The sequence below is a fragment of the Scylla paramamosain genome, chromosome 21, assembly GCF_035594125.1.
Source record: "Scylla paramamosain isolate STU-SP2022 chromosome 21, ASM3559412v1, whole genome shotgun sequence".
NCBI classification, from domain to species: Eukaryota; Metazoa; Arthropoda; class Malacostraca; order Decapoda; family Portunidae; genus Scylla; species Scylla paramamosain.
In genome coordinates this window covers 9,298,267-9,313,266 of record NC_087171.1, presented here as the reverse complement: position 1 = coordinate 9,313,266, position 15,000 = coordinate 9,298,267, and the positions used below count along the sequence as shown (strand labels likewise).

At 42.7% G+C, this 15,000-nt stretch overlaps 1 protein-coding gene across 6 annotated transcripts in view; it reads right to left on the bottom strand.

Moving 5' to 3' along the window:
* Window positions 1–15,000, bottom strand: part of LOC135110958 (neural-cadherin-like) — a 212,963-nt gene that overhangs the window by 182,106 nt on the left and 15,857 nt on the right. For all 6 annotated transcript variants that reach the window (XR_010273510.1, XM_064023676.1, XM_064023677.1 and 3 more), the window contains one exon: window positions 6,159–6,257. Coding sequence is in view for 5 of the 6 variants with exons in the window: in XM_064023676.1 (XP_063879746.1) it covers window positions 6,159–6,257 (99 nt within the window). In the remaining variant the exon portion in view is untranslated. The remainder of the gene's footprint in view (window positions 1–6,158; window positions 6,258–15,000) is intronic.

The window sequence follows — 15,000 nt, the reverse complement described above, 5'->3', positions numbered from 1 at the left end:
GCATGTTTGGTTGTGCTGAGAAATGGCTTCCTCTCTGAGACTGAGCACACACACACACACACACACACACACACACACAGACACACACACACACACACACACACACACACACACACACACACACACACACACACACACACACACACACATATCACCGTGTTGTCGCCATCGATTCCCATCACCGGTCAGCTCAAGGGAGAATTCCTGCTAGCAATCTTGACCAGTCCCTCCCGCCCCTCCCTCCTTCACTTCCAGCAAGTCCTATTTTTTCTCCCATCCTTGCCTCCCTGTCCCCAGCAAAGACCAGATACTCAAGGCTACGATGGTCCTCTCCCCATCCCTCCCTTCCCGTAGAGTTCTTCCCTCCCTTCCTCTCTCTCTCCCTCCCACAAAGAGCAGCTACTCAGGACTCGATGGCCGCACACGATGTCCTCTTTGCATCTCATCTCCCGCCGGCTGCCACCATTGTGTGTGCTGGCCGGCGCTCCTTGCCCCGGCCACCCGCCCCTCGCTGCTGCCAACACACAACGTCCGTTTGCTTTTAAAGGAAATGACCTGCCCTCTGGCTGTGTCTGAATCAGTGCTTGGCTACGTACATTCGCCTGCGTGGAGGGTCTGGCCAAGGCAGGCAGTGTGTGTTGAAAATATTGCCTTAAAGAGCTGACCGCAACTTGTCCCTACGAGGAGAAAGTGTGTTGTTGAAAATGTTGCGGTAAAAGTTGAGGAAATGATCCTTGTCCGCAGGAGGAGGACAAGGTTGGGAAGGGAAGGCCTGTGTCCTGCAGTGTGACCATGAAAGCTGCGATGTGATGACGATGATGATGCTGATGGTGATAATGGTGGTGATGATGATAATGAAAGTTAGACGGCAGAAAGTAAATAAATGAATAAATAAATAAGATAAAATTAAATTTAAAAAACTGCATTTGTTTTGAAAATGCAATATTTATATTTTCTTTGCATTCCTTGACCTCTGTTGCTTGTTGTGAGAGGCACAGGTGAGTCTTCCTTTCTATGTTCCGTAAATGTTATCAAATTTTCCTCTCCCAATGACCCTGGCAGTGAGGCAGGCTGAGCAGCGCTGCCTCTCCTGCCTCGAGTCGAGACAGCAGGCGGTGTAGCGTTTGGTTCATCAGGCATCGTTGATGCCACGTCCTGGTGCACGCCTCTCCCGCCCACAGCAGACAGCCCGCATGGTGCTCGTTAGGCGCCGCCGCTGAGTGGTGCAGCGAGCAGTGTCACCCTTAGGCCGGTGCCGCGGGAGGGTGCCTGTTAGCGCCGCCCAGCATGTGCTGGCCTGACGAGGCTCACAGGCTCAAACGAGAATTGGTGTAAATATTCAAGTGAATTAATCAATTAACAACAATAATTGAATAAAAGGAAAATCCAGTCACACTATTTTTTGGGGAGGGAGGGATTCACCTTTCCTGCAACGGAGGATATCTATGTGTATGTGCACACGCATGTCATATACGAGAGTATATATATATATATATATATATATATATATATATATATATATATATATATATATATATATATATATATATATATATATATATATATACTCGTATATATATATATATATATATATATATATATATATATATATATATATATATATATATATATATATATATATATATATATATATATATATATATATATATATATATATATATATATGTATATATGTAAATATGTAAATATGTATATATATATATATATATATATATATATATATATATATATATATATATATATATATATATATATATATATATATATATATATATATATATATATATATATATATATATATATATATATATATATAGCAGGCTAGTATATAGATCGATACATGTGTGTGTGGTGCGGGGTCGCTGAGGATACAGTTCCCATGGGGCCTTGGTGTATACTCGTACTCGAGCACCAAGTATTCCTTGCTGTCCTTGCCACAGCCACACTCCGGCGTCCCGTTGCCTCTCTCCCTCCATCCCGTGTCTGCCCTGCTTCGGCTCATTGCGTCTCGTCAGGCCAACATTTCCTCCATCCTGCATGCCTTGGCTTATCGCTGTGATTGCAGACTTTGCACTTAAAGTATACTTCTTATTTTTTTCTATATCGATCACTTCATTCGACATTCGACGTGTCCTTCATGCAGTTCCCACTCGTTTTATCAAGTTATTCTTTACATCAATTTCCGCCATTCAAAACTATCAACATTCCAAGCACAAAACCAAAACTTTTAATGTATTTAAATTTCACGCAGCCCAAAAGAAATTTCAGCTCTACACGGATTCAGGAAACGTTACTACTTCCGTGAAAGCATCTACATACAACAAGGCGCAATGACCATTTTAATTCCAAAGTGGCACACATAACCGCACACATACATACGTAGGTAATATCGTAAAAGCAAAGCAGCGGAACCATAAAGGCAAACTCGGAATAGAAAACGCACTCCTTGCCGCACAAACTAAACAAAAGCGAGCCTTCCCCCAGACGCCTCCTTTCATTCACCCAATGACTCAGCCGTGATTTACTTGCATGCCGAAACCCTTCATATCATGTCCTCCTTTCCTTCCCTTACCTTACCTCTCAAACTCCCCCTTCTCAGGTGATTATTCTCCTTCTCTACCTTCCCTTTCCCTCTCTCCTTTCTTGTTTCCTCACTGATCTCTCCTTCCCTTCCATTCCTTTACCTTACCTTACCTTACCTTCCCTTTCATCTTCGTTTCCCTTACAGCATCTCAATTTGCTCTCTCTCTCTCTCTCTCTCTCTCTCTCTCTCTCTCTCTCTCTCTCTCTCTGAATATGTGTGAGACTCATGGCATGTGTCAAATTGAAAACAAAAATCTTGATATTGCACTCAAATCTACGATCCACAGTCATTCCGTCAACTCTAAAATAACATTAAATTTTCTTTACATCTTATGCGTTTCCTTCCTCGTATCCATCTCCCTCTTTATAATAAGTTTGCTAGTGCCGACAAGAAAGTGAACATTACAAACAAACATTTGTCTTTCTTTAACGCCCAATAAGGAGTAGAGCGTAGTCCAAGATAGGCCCTCAGATTCCTCTGGATAACGTCACAGGCATTGGCATTCCTAATTTAACACTAATGAGGAACGTAAGCTGCTTAGAGTCCGTCACGCAGTTGATTGTGTGTCATCCACATCCCGCAGGAACATCTAATTCTGGACCCGTATTCTGAAACGCCTTGTTCTCTCAAAGACTGTTTTCTAAAGCCATTGAGAGGATTTGTTTGGTTCTCATTGGTGTCTTTCTTCTGGTAACTGTTTATCTAGAATCCTCGTTGAGCCGTCCCTAAAAACATGAAAACACATTTGGAAATCCAAGTAACTACAACTAAGGCCTGATAACAGTTGACATAAGACGCTGTAACGTTTAATGATTTCTCCGAAGCAGTGATTGATTTAATAGGGGATAACAACGAGGCAGAGACAACTGAGATTTCTGGGATATATGTTAAGGGAAAGACGACAGAACATCTTTGTAACACTAAGAAGATAGAAGGAAGAAGGTCAAGAGGAGGACAGAGGCGGAAATACTGAGACACATTTCTTCAAGACATTTAACAAAAGAATAATACCCCAAGCCAAATAATGCGACTAGCACAAGACGGAACAAAATGGCGCCACCGTCAGAGACACGACAGCTCTGTAGTAAACGTAAGGCAAAGTAACAACGGGGTCAAATGGCGCCGTCTAAGACCTAAGGATGCAGTACAGTAAGCCTTAAGATATGTTCTCTATGTTCCCCCAGCGCAACACCTCAGCCTTAGGAATGACGAGCCAGTCTCAGAGGCGCTGAAGGGGAAGACAGAGAGCGTAATGTGTGTGTGTGTGTGTGTGTGTGTGTGTGTGTGTGTGTGTGTGTGTGTGTGTGTGTGTGTGTGTGTGTGTGTGTGTGTGTGTGTGTGTGTGTGTGTGTGTGCAGTGAAGCACGTCTTTCTCTACTAGACAAGGGGAGAGAACACACACACACACACACACACACACACACACACACACACACACACACACACACACACACACACACACACACACACATACACACACACACCTCTCTCTGTGTCTGTTTGTTATAAGAGAGAGAGAGAGAGAGAGAGAGAGAGAGAGAGAGAGAGAGAGAGAGAGAGAGAGAGAGAGAGAGAGAGAGAGAGACTTACTTGACTCTCCGTCCTCCGCCCGATAACACTCGCCAGAAGGTTGTCCTGCCAGACTCTTCAACTCGCGAGGCTTTGTCGAGATTCAAAGACTTTCTTCAGAAGTTCAACAAGTGTCGCCGGGAGTGTGTGTGTGTGTGTGTGTGTGTGTGTGTGTGTGTGTGTGTGTGTGTGTGTGTGTGTGTGTGTGTACGTGACTCTCTCTCTCTCTCTCTCTCTCTCTCTCTCTCTCTCTCTCTCTCTCTCTCTCTCTCTCTCTCTCTCTCTCTCTCTCTCTCTCTCTCTCTCTCTCTCTCTCTCTCTCTCTCTCTCTCTCTCTCTCTCATAATAAATAGACAGAGAGAGAGAGAGAGAGAGAGAGAGAGAGAGAGAGAGAGAGAGAGAGAGAGAGAGAGAGAGAGAGAGAGAGAGAGAGAGAGAGAGAGAGAGACAAACACGAACAAAAACAAAAGACGAATAAAGACATTAAGAACTCGAAGTCGAAGAAAACAACTTAACGAAGGTCAGGAGGATGAAGAACCGTGAGAGAAGTGCGAGGAAAGAGAGTCACTAGAAACGAGAGACAGACAGAGAGAGGTAGAATGTGAGGAAGAGTGAGTTAGAGGTTCGGGGAGTAGCAGAGGCTGGGAGGTCATTGACAAACACTAGACAGAACTAGACTAAGGGGGAGAGGACCCACCCTGGCAGCCGTTTCTCTCGCACCAATATAAAGCAAGTGCATCAAACGCCCAGCCGTAAATTGAGACAAGCCAATAATAGGATTTGCTGACATCGAACACGTGTCCATTAGAGTGACGCAGGCCAGGAGACTGAGCGCGGGAGCCAGGGGTGTTTGCACTGCAGGGGTCGTAATGCCGGCTGGCCTGTGTTTAACTGTTGTATTATTTGTAATGGTAGTTGTAATGGTGGTGGTGGTGGTAGTAGTATTAGTATTATTAGTAGTAGTAGTAGTAATAGTAGTAGTAGTAGTGGTAGTTGTTGTTGTTGTTGTTGTAATAATAATAATAATAATAATAATAATAATAATAATAATAATAATAATAATAATAATAATAATAATAATAGCAATAACAACAACATCAATAACGACAACAATTAACATCACTAATATCACCATTATCATTATCATAACAACAATAACAATGGCTTTACACTAGCTATGCATTGAAAATATCAGTTGACATGATAAACAAAAACTTTTCACTTCAATATTGAACTGTTTGTGTTAGTACCGACCCTCACCTGCAGCTCATTTACCAACACGACAGGTGCACGTGGGTCCGGGAAGGTGAAACTAATACAGACCGTCAAGGGAACATGAAAGACAGAGTAAATGAATATGAACAATTGTAAATACCCCTCCCTCTCTCTCTCTCTCTCTCTCTCTCTGGCCATGTGTGTGTCTGGGTGGGTGTTATTGCCAGTTCACAATAAATCGGCTTTCTTCTTAATCCGTTCAAAAGCTTGCGTTATTAATAAGACAGCATGGAAGGGTTACCATTACGCTGACACACACACACACACACACATACAGGATAGGACACCTGCCCGGCACACAACACTAATGACTTGTTGTCTGTCTGTTCTTCCCTCAAACAAGCACGGTGAGAATTGTGTAATAATGGTAGTAGTGGTGGTGGTGGAAGTGATATTGGTAGGGGTAGTAGTAGTAGTAGTAGTAGTAGTAGTAGTAGTAGTAGTAGTAGAAGAAAAAGAAAAAGAAAAAGAAATAGAAAGAAGAAAGAAGAAACAGAAGAAGAAAGAAGAAAGAAGAAAAAGAAGAAAAGAAGCAAAAAAGAACAAATACTTGAAAGAAAATAAGAGAAATTGAAGAGGATAGAAGAAGAGGAGAAAATTAAGAAACTGTTGTCGTAATAGTAATAATGATACTAATAGTAGTAGTAGTAGTAGTAGTAGTAGTAGTAGTAGTAGTAGTAGTAGTGATAAATCCAGGACCAGTACTCACGGTAAGACGAGTGGAAACCAGCATGAGGGAAAGACGAGGCTCCCCTGTGGTCCCCGCCGCCGCATGCCACACTCACATCCTCCACGAAAACACTCTCACCTGTGGCGATGATTAAACAATAAGAAATCAATCTCAGATCCCCTAAAGCGCAAAGCTGTAATTATAAAAGCGTAAAAGAAGTTGCAAGAAGCCTTCACGTGGTGGTTCATGTACATAATGCAAAGTTATTTGTGTGCATTCAATTTCTGAGTTCATATATTTGTCTAATGCGTTTATTTAAAGTTCCAAAGCTTTCTCTCTATTGACTCAGCATTGACAACGTCACTACCGAATCTATTCCAATCATCTGTTATTCTATTTGAAATCTCTATTTCTGAATACATAACTTCCACCACATTTCTTGTTTTATTCTGATTACTGACCATAAGCAAAATTTTCAGGGTCATCAATTTAGGATGTAACAAGAAATAATAGGTTTAAACTTAATAAAGTTAGATTTAAAATGCGAGATATGAACGAACTGGTTCTCAAGTAGTGGTAGATGAATGGAATGGACTTAGTAATCGTGCTATTCGTGCTGAGGCATTTGGGAGCTTTAAAAGAAGATAAGACAAATTAACAGATGAGTAGGATAGGTGGTAATAAGGTGTGTTTCATAAGGGGACTGCCACGTGTAGGCCTTGTAGCTTCATTTACTTTGGTATGTAATTATGTTCTTATCACAGTAACACTAACACAATACGACAGCACCTCAACATATTCATCATCATCACCATTATTTCAGAACAGAGAAGGACAATACAGCATATCGAGACCTTCAACAACACTTTCTACATCAGCATCACAACCACCACCACCACCACCACCAAATAACACGGCACACATTTCACTCATGTAGTACAAATGACTTAAATAATTGACCGGTAAGACACAGAAGGCATTTGATGATTAAATAAAGAAGATTAACGCGTGTATTGAGTTGGCTTACAGCAATACGATCGTCGGTAATCCAGATCTGATATTGAGGCTGTCTGCAAGCCTTAAAAAGCATTGGATACCCTCATAAGCGAACTGAATCTCTCTAGCTGCTTCATCCCAGGGAATAATTGAGTCTGGCTGCATGGTTGGCGTCACTGGAACCTCTGAAAGTTGAAGTAGATCACCGACTTTCATCCTCAGAAAGAAAGAAAAGTGCAAGAGGTTCTCGATTTGGTATTCTAACGTAAAATCGTGAAGAAGAATAAGAACAAGAAGAACAAGAAGAACAAGAAAAAGAAAAAGAAAAAAAGAAAAAGAAAAACGAGAATAAGAACAAGAACAAGAAGAACAAGAACAAGAACAAGAGGAACAAGAACAAGAACAAGAATAAGAAGAACATGAACAAGAACAAAAACAGGAATAAGAAAAGAACAACAACAACAGCAACATGAATGGAGAACCTACACAATCTAACGTAACCGCAAGAAAAAAAAAAACAAAAAAAAACAAGATGACACGTGTCTCATCTCATCCCTATACCAGTCATCTTCTCAAGGGAACATAATCCTCAAAGCTGACGGCGTCCTATCTCAACTACAGGATCTAGTGTAAGTCAGTAGGCGTTTCAAAGCCATTTTCATGAATCAAGTGATAAAAAAAATATATATATATCCTTGAGAATCAGACAAATCAACTCTATGGTCTTTGATGCGTCGTGATGAGAGGTCAAAGCGTTTTAAAATACAAGCCTCGAATCAATAACACTGTCTTAACTTCCAGCACCTCCATATGACACTAGAATTTCAACTTGATTACGTTCATGGATTTTACAGATAAGATTAGTGACTTGGGGAAGCATTGCAAGGTGAGCACGTCCTTTACCTGATGAGCAGAGGGGAGCGGATTATACCTGGCAATATTGTGTAAGTCAAATAGGTTCCCATTAGCTGTGGTAATTAATCAGGGGGAAGGAGCAGCCAGGTGAGCGGCGGCGACGATTACGTGGGTGCGTTATGAGCAGGTACGTATGGAGGGACTGTGTGTGTGTGTGTGTGTGTGTGTGTGTGTGTGTGTGTGTGTGTGTGTGTGTGTGTGTGTGTGCGTTAACTGGAGTGTTATACATAGTCATCACCTTATTTTCTTCACTCGTACACAGAAACACACACATACACACACATACACACACACACACACACACAACAAGGAAGACCAGGCGAGGGCGTGTCGAGATTCCCGAGAGTCGTGGGCCAACGAGGATTCAGACTGGGAGGTTTCGAAGGCGACTGTCTCCTGACCCTTGGCTCTCCACCCTCCATCCTCTCCACTCACCCTCACCCGCCTACCCACCGACACTCACCCACCTTACACCCAATGAACCTTACTATGAGTATAATACAACCCCGAAAATAAATGAGATAAATCAATTAACAAACATGGGAAGGTTACTTTAAGTTCATACCATCGATTTCCCACGAGTATTCAGTGCTACTACAAACACATGTACGTACCATCTCTGTCTATTTATTCTCCTTCCTGTTCGTCATTCAGCCTTACCGGGACTCTACCTGGTTCCGGTGCGACTCCATTATATTATCGATGTCATTAAAGGATTTTTTTTTTTTTCAAGGGAGGGATTGTATATAAGCTGGTTACTCATCAAACGCAATTATCTCTTATTTACTCCATTATGACCAACCAACAGGTGATTTGATAAGGTTCGGAAGCTGTCTCTGGTAATGAATGGGCTAACAGTATCAAAACTTTAGTTCATAACGTGACATTTGTTGTAATCTAAAACAGTGGTTCTCGACATCTCTGTCCCACGCAACATGTTCACTATATACATTTCTACCCGTTTCTTTACGGGAAAATGACATAATGAGCGGTTTTTCTTATTCTTTTTTTTTCTTTTCTCTTGGCTTGTCTAATACACACACACACACACACACACACACAAAAAAAAAAAAAAAAAAAATCACAATGTCACTCTCCCTCCCTAGACGACTCATAATATTCATGCCTGTGGTGCGGGGTTCAATATGCTGCAAACTATATCAGGTCACCAATGCATACTGTGATTTGTGTCGTCCTGGGGAGCCCACCATAATAAAAAGATCAATATTCAAGCACTTCCAGTCCCTCAATCTGTGGTTCCAATTCCCCTCACCCTGAAACCCTGACATTCTCCCCCGTGTATGAATTACCTCGTGCTTCAGAACGCCTGTGCTAGAGGAAGTGGTGATAACGGCGAGTATGCATCAACTGTGGCCATGTCATATGTCATTATTTCGTAATTTTGTCATAATGAGTTTATAGAGTTCAGTTTCCTGGTATATTCATGGCCAGTGCTCGAGTAACAAGGTGCACTCACTATGTGTAGCGATGTTCTTCAATGTGTTGATATCATGACAAGTGCAGGAGGGTGGTGAAGGGAACACGGGCTGAGAATTCAATACATTCTTCCTGACTAGTTTCGCCCTAGGGCTTCTTCAGAGGGATATGATTCCGCAAGAGAAAAATTTATCAAGAATAAAGTATTCAACCCTTAGCCTGTGTTTTCCTCAGTCTTAAACCCTCTGATCTACTATTAAAAAAAATACTTAAATCAATTACCTTGTGTTACTTGATTAATAGTTAGTAGATTACAGGACTTAAGACTGTGTGAAAACATCATACGCAGCGGAAGTCGATGAAGGTTACCAGAGTTTTGGCCACGACTATACAAATCTAATAGTGAAGAACCACGAATCATTTAGTGAAGTCAGTCCAGCGTCACACACACACACACACACACATCACGCAGCACTATACCGTATAAAATTTCGTATTCTTGAACGTTTTGGACTAGTCGAGTTTCCATGGATGCTTGCTTCCCCATTGACGATGTAGAAGTCTTGTTAAACTATCACCAGAACCATGAAAACACCCTTGAAAAACCACAAGACTTCCAATACAGCCTGTCAGAAGCTGTCGACAGAAGACTTACCAAAACCTACGACTTGAATTGTTTCGAAAGAGGAGTGTCAAGATACAGCAAGAAAAAAAAAAAAATTACTGTGACTAATTTTTCCAGTTCTGTTTCTTTTTTTTCGGGGTGTGGCATTCTACGCGGTCTTTTTTTTCTTTTTTTTTTTGTTATATGTGTCCTTGACCGGTCACCTAACATGTACATACAAGACAATAAGTAAATAAAATAAAAAGCCACGGGGACGCAGCAGCTGTAGTAGTAATCTGTCACACAAACTGAATACTATACCAGTTATAGATACAATAATGAAAGCTTTCCTCCATCCATCGAGTAAAACGTTACTCGAAATATATAGTAAGGAAGAAAAAAAAATACATTCACTATCATTCAAATAATCATAAAGCAGAGATAAAAAAAAAAAAACGTGTCTACATAAAAAAAAAATCGTTAGTATTTCATGTATTGCTTTTACATTTACATGAAAAATATTCCTGATTGGCATCCCTCCTGTTGCCTCTCTATTATTTCATCCTGCTCCAGCCTCTGACTCCCCAAAGCTGACAACACGAAGGACATACGGGACTCAGCTGAGAGGAAGGAAGGCAAAGAATAAAGGCATGAAAGGACCGGCCGGGAAGGGGAGAGAGGAGAGGATGAGGGAATGAGTATGAAGGGTAAAGAAAAGAGAGAGGGACAGACAAAGAAGAAAGAAAGGAAAACGATGAAAGGGAGAAAGGAGGTGCCTGGAAGAGAACGGGAAAGAGGAGGATGAAGGAAGAAGGGTGACAGCGAGAGGAAAGGAAAGTGTGAAAAGCAGAGATAAAGAGGCAAGGAAGGAAAAGGAGGAAGGGATGGAAGAAGCAGACCGGAAGGAAATAAAGGGCATGGGGAAACAGGAACGAAGGATAAAGGAAAGGAGGATGTGAAAAGGAAAATCTGAGGAAAAGGGAAAAAATTAAGATAAAGAAGGAAGTGATCGGATAGCAAAAGAGGAGAGGGTGGAATGATGAGGAATGGAGAGATGAAAAAAGAAGAGTACAAGAGAGAAGAGACAGACATAAAGAAAAAAAGAGAAAGAACGGATGAGGGACGAAAAAAAAAAGAATAGACGAGGTAAAAGCAGAAATCTGTAGAGAATAGAGAAAGAGGATGAAGGGATAAGGATAACGGGGAGACAAAATGAGAATGGAAGAGACGAGAGAGGATGAGGAGAGGGAGAAATGAAGGGTTTTGTCTTGAATATGATGAGAACATTTTTTAAGCGAACACCCAAGGGAAATCATGACATAAAAAAAGGGAAAATAAGAAAGCCACAATGAAAATTAATGCAACGGATGAATGAATGAATAAAATTGATAAGCAAGTCATTTCACTTAAACGCATGGCAAAGGTATAAAAAGAATTATGCAAACCAAGTCATTTGTTGAACGTTCATCCATGTTTCTTGAGTCACAAAAGTGTTACAAGAATAATCGACAGAGACGGTTAGAAGTAGTAGTAGTAGTAGTAGTAGTAGTAGTAGTAGTAGTAGTAGTAGTAGTAGTAGTAGTAGTAGTAGTAGTAGCAGTAGTAGTTATCGAGAGAGAGAGAGAGAGAGAGAGAGAGAGAGAGAGAGAGAGAGAGAATGTGTGTGTGTGTGTGTGTGTGTGTGTGTGTGTGTGTGTGTGTGTGTGTGTGTGTGTGTGTGTGTGTGTGTGTGTGTGTGTGTGTGTGTGTGTCATCAGAATTAGGCCGTAGTTGTGAAGTGTTATGGGAAAGAAAGAGCCTATTCAGAAGGTCGTGTCCTGTGATGGATGGTGTTTATAATATGGAGCTGATACAGAGCATCTTTTCATCACTTGCCTTAATGAATAACACAATTCACGAGACGCATCCTCATGGGCAGTCTGTAGCCTGTACCCCTGTCATAGGAAGGACGTGTGAGAAGCCAGTATCTCTATGGCCTGTATCCTCGTAGGAAGGACGTATCAGTTGTCTGTGGGACCCGGAACTCTTAGGGGGCGTGTAAGTGCCCTATAATAATGTTCCATAATGTATTGTGTAAGTGTGATTTATAGAGATTTATATATTATGTGCCATTAAGGTTTGAAGTATACTAAGTATGACCTAGTTACTCCTCCACTACCCGATTGTGGCTTACTTGAATGTCTATGTACACTCAAAGTGCTATGTGATGATGAACGAGTCTAATGTTGTCTTTCCAGGTTTTGACAGGTTCAAATAATCCGTGTCATCGTGTGGGCTTGATGGTCCTTACCTGCCTCATTGGCGGTTACAGTCAAAACGTGATACGGTCACCACAGCGGGGTACAGCAGCACAGACATGCATGGAGGGTCGCGAAGGTGACGCCCTGAGCGCCCCCCACTCAGGATACGTCGCCCACCACTTTTATGGCACATGAAGCGCGGGAATGACAACGCATTCTCTCTGGCTAGATGGTGGACGGAACAGTGTTCGTTTGTACACGTTCTCATCGAGAGGGGAGTGCAACGCGTTTTCTCTCGCAAGACGATTTGTAGGGCAGACTACGGATTATGAGTCCGGCCAGAAAACCGAAATCATAATCATCTACTAAAGTGACATTGTTCGTGCGTCACGAAACACTAGACAGTGATCATTGTTTAATAGAGTGAACAGTGTAAATTCGTGTTGTGCTCGTGCTCATGGAGGGTAGAGCAGAGTGAACAATGTCGGGTCGTCTTGTACTTGTGTTCACACAAGGATTAATACAGTAGTAGAGTAGTACGTGCTCGTACAGGGTATAACAGACTGAACAGTGTCGAGTCGTGCTGTGCTTGTGCTCACACAAAATATAATAGAGTAGTAGAGCAGCAATTCGTACGGTACGCAAGTATGAGTTGGTGTGAAAGTGTGTGGTACGCATGAGTATGCAGAGTCCAAAGTGAGTGTATAACGTGGTGGAGCTAGAGAGCTGAGCAGATGTGAAGACAAGGACGGCTTTCGTGACCCCAAGACATCAGTTGTGTCAAAGGTAAGTGTATCGTAGTGAGTGAATCAGGACTTTCAGTTGATTCTGCTACACATTGATTATTTCCGTGGTTGCTTCAGTTGAACTTGCTTCACACTGGCCGCTTCAGTGTTTGTTTCACCCGCATTTACTTAACTGCTTACCTGTCATCACAATGGACAATGACGTACCACAGCGTGTAGACTTCATAAACGGCGGTGACACCACGATGGACCAAGATGCACCGAAAAGTATAGACCCGATCAAAGACAGTGGCACTCGAGAGAGAGTTGGTGATGTAGATGAAAATGTTGATGACACAGATCCAGGCTGAGTCTTCCAAGTTGAACCAACGTCCCGCCACGCCGGAGGGCACCGGCAGTGGAACACAAGGAATGATAGACCACTGTCAGCAAGCCTTGGGGAAAATGAAAGGCATGATGAGGCAAACACAATCCTTCTTAGAAAAACTGAAGGGATTGACCGTTCTACCACAAGATGTGAGGCAAAGGCGAGCCCTCGGAGATGACCAGGGGGAGGAAACAAACCAGGGAGAGCCGAAGAATGGTAATGGATGGCTCACCAGGACACATCAGTCTACTACACCTCCTGCATCCAGGCCAGTGTTATCAGCACGAAAGACGCAAAGGGAACAACAGGTCTCAATAGTTGACTCAATCCCACGCTTCCCTCTCCGCAGCCACTGGTAGGCTGAGACGCCCAGCAAGTGGGTGGCCCTTCGGTGGCCCTGGGAGTTAGTAAGAATAGAAAGACCGGCATCGGGGAGGAAACCCAGAGAGGAAGGTCAAACAAAGAAGAGAGGGGACAGAAGTTACCTATGAGGGCAGTACTGGGCACCATGAAGTTCGCTCACTTGCCACCGCCCACATTCAGCGAAGGGACCTGCGGTGATTACTGGGAATTCAAAATAGCTTTCCAGAACCACGTTAAGATGATGGAGCTATCAGACAAGACAAAACTTCAGTTACTGGTCTCAGCCTACACCGGCTCGATGAAAAGGGTGCTGCAGGGTTGTCTCAGTGCCCGGGACGCAAAGGTAGGCTATGCCCAGGCTTTTACGATCTTAGGCGAAGAATATGGCAATAAGCGAATGTATATCAAAGAGCTCATCCGGAAAGTGCGACAAGGTCCGACTGTGAGCCTTTACGAAATACAAACCCTTAAGGACCATGTGTGTGACCTCGTAACCTGTGTGACCAATCTCCAAAACATGGGTGCTCTGGAGGATATGGACACTGATGAGTCAGAGAGAGCTGTGGCCAAACGATTTCGAAGAAAACTCCGAGAATGTTTCCAAGACTCTTCGAGCAGCTTCATGACAAGAACGTACCAGGGACAGAGTGGCTGCAAAGCTTCCTTCATGAAATGTTGTGGAGAATAAGAATGGTAATGGAACGAGACCAAGAACAAGATGGTGAATGCCGAGGAGACAGTGCGGTCTCGTCTACTCCATTGTTCAAATGGTCAATAGGAACTGTAACGTCAAGAAGGGAAACCAGTGGAAACAGAAAATACCCAGCTTGTGCAGTATGCCATGGCGACCATCTCTTACATGGATGTCAAGTTTTTCGTGCCATGGGCGTGACAGCACGATCAGTCTTTGTTAGAGTTGAGAAGCGCTGTTATTCGTGTCTGAACCAAGGCCACAGGTTAGCTAAATGCCAACGGTTCAGACCGTCTAGTGTTGACGGATGCACGAACACTCACTCTTCCTTGCTACATTTCCAAGACACACTCACAGCGTCAGCCAATTTACGGGGAACGAAGAGACCGACACCTAAACATGATGACCCAGAGGGCATGTTCAGTGTCAAGAGACAGAGGACAGATGTAAACCTTCATGCTAATACACCACCTAGTACCAGCAGCCAGAGAGCCGACACATCAGAATTGAGTGTAAGGGTGA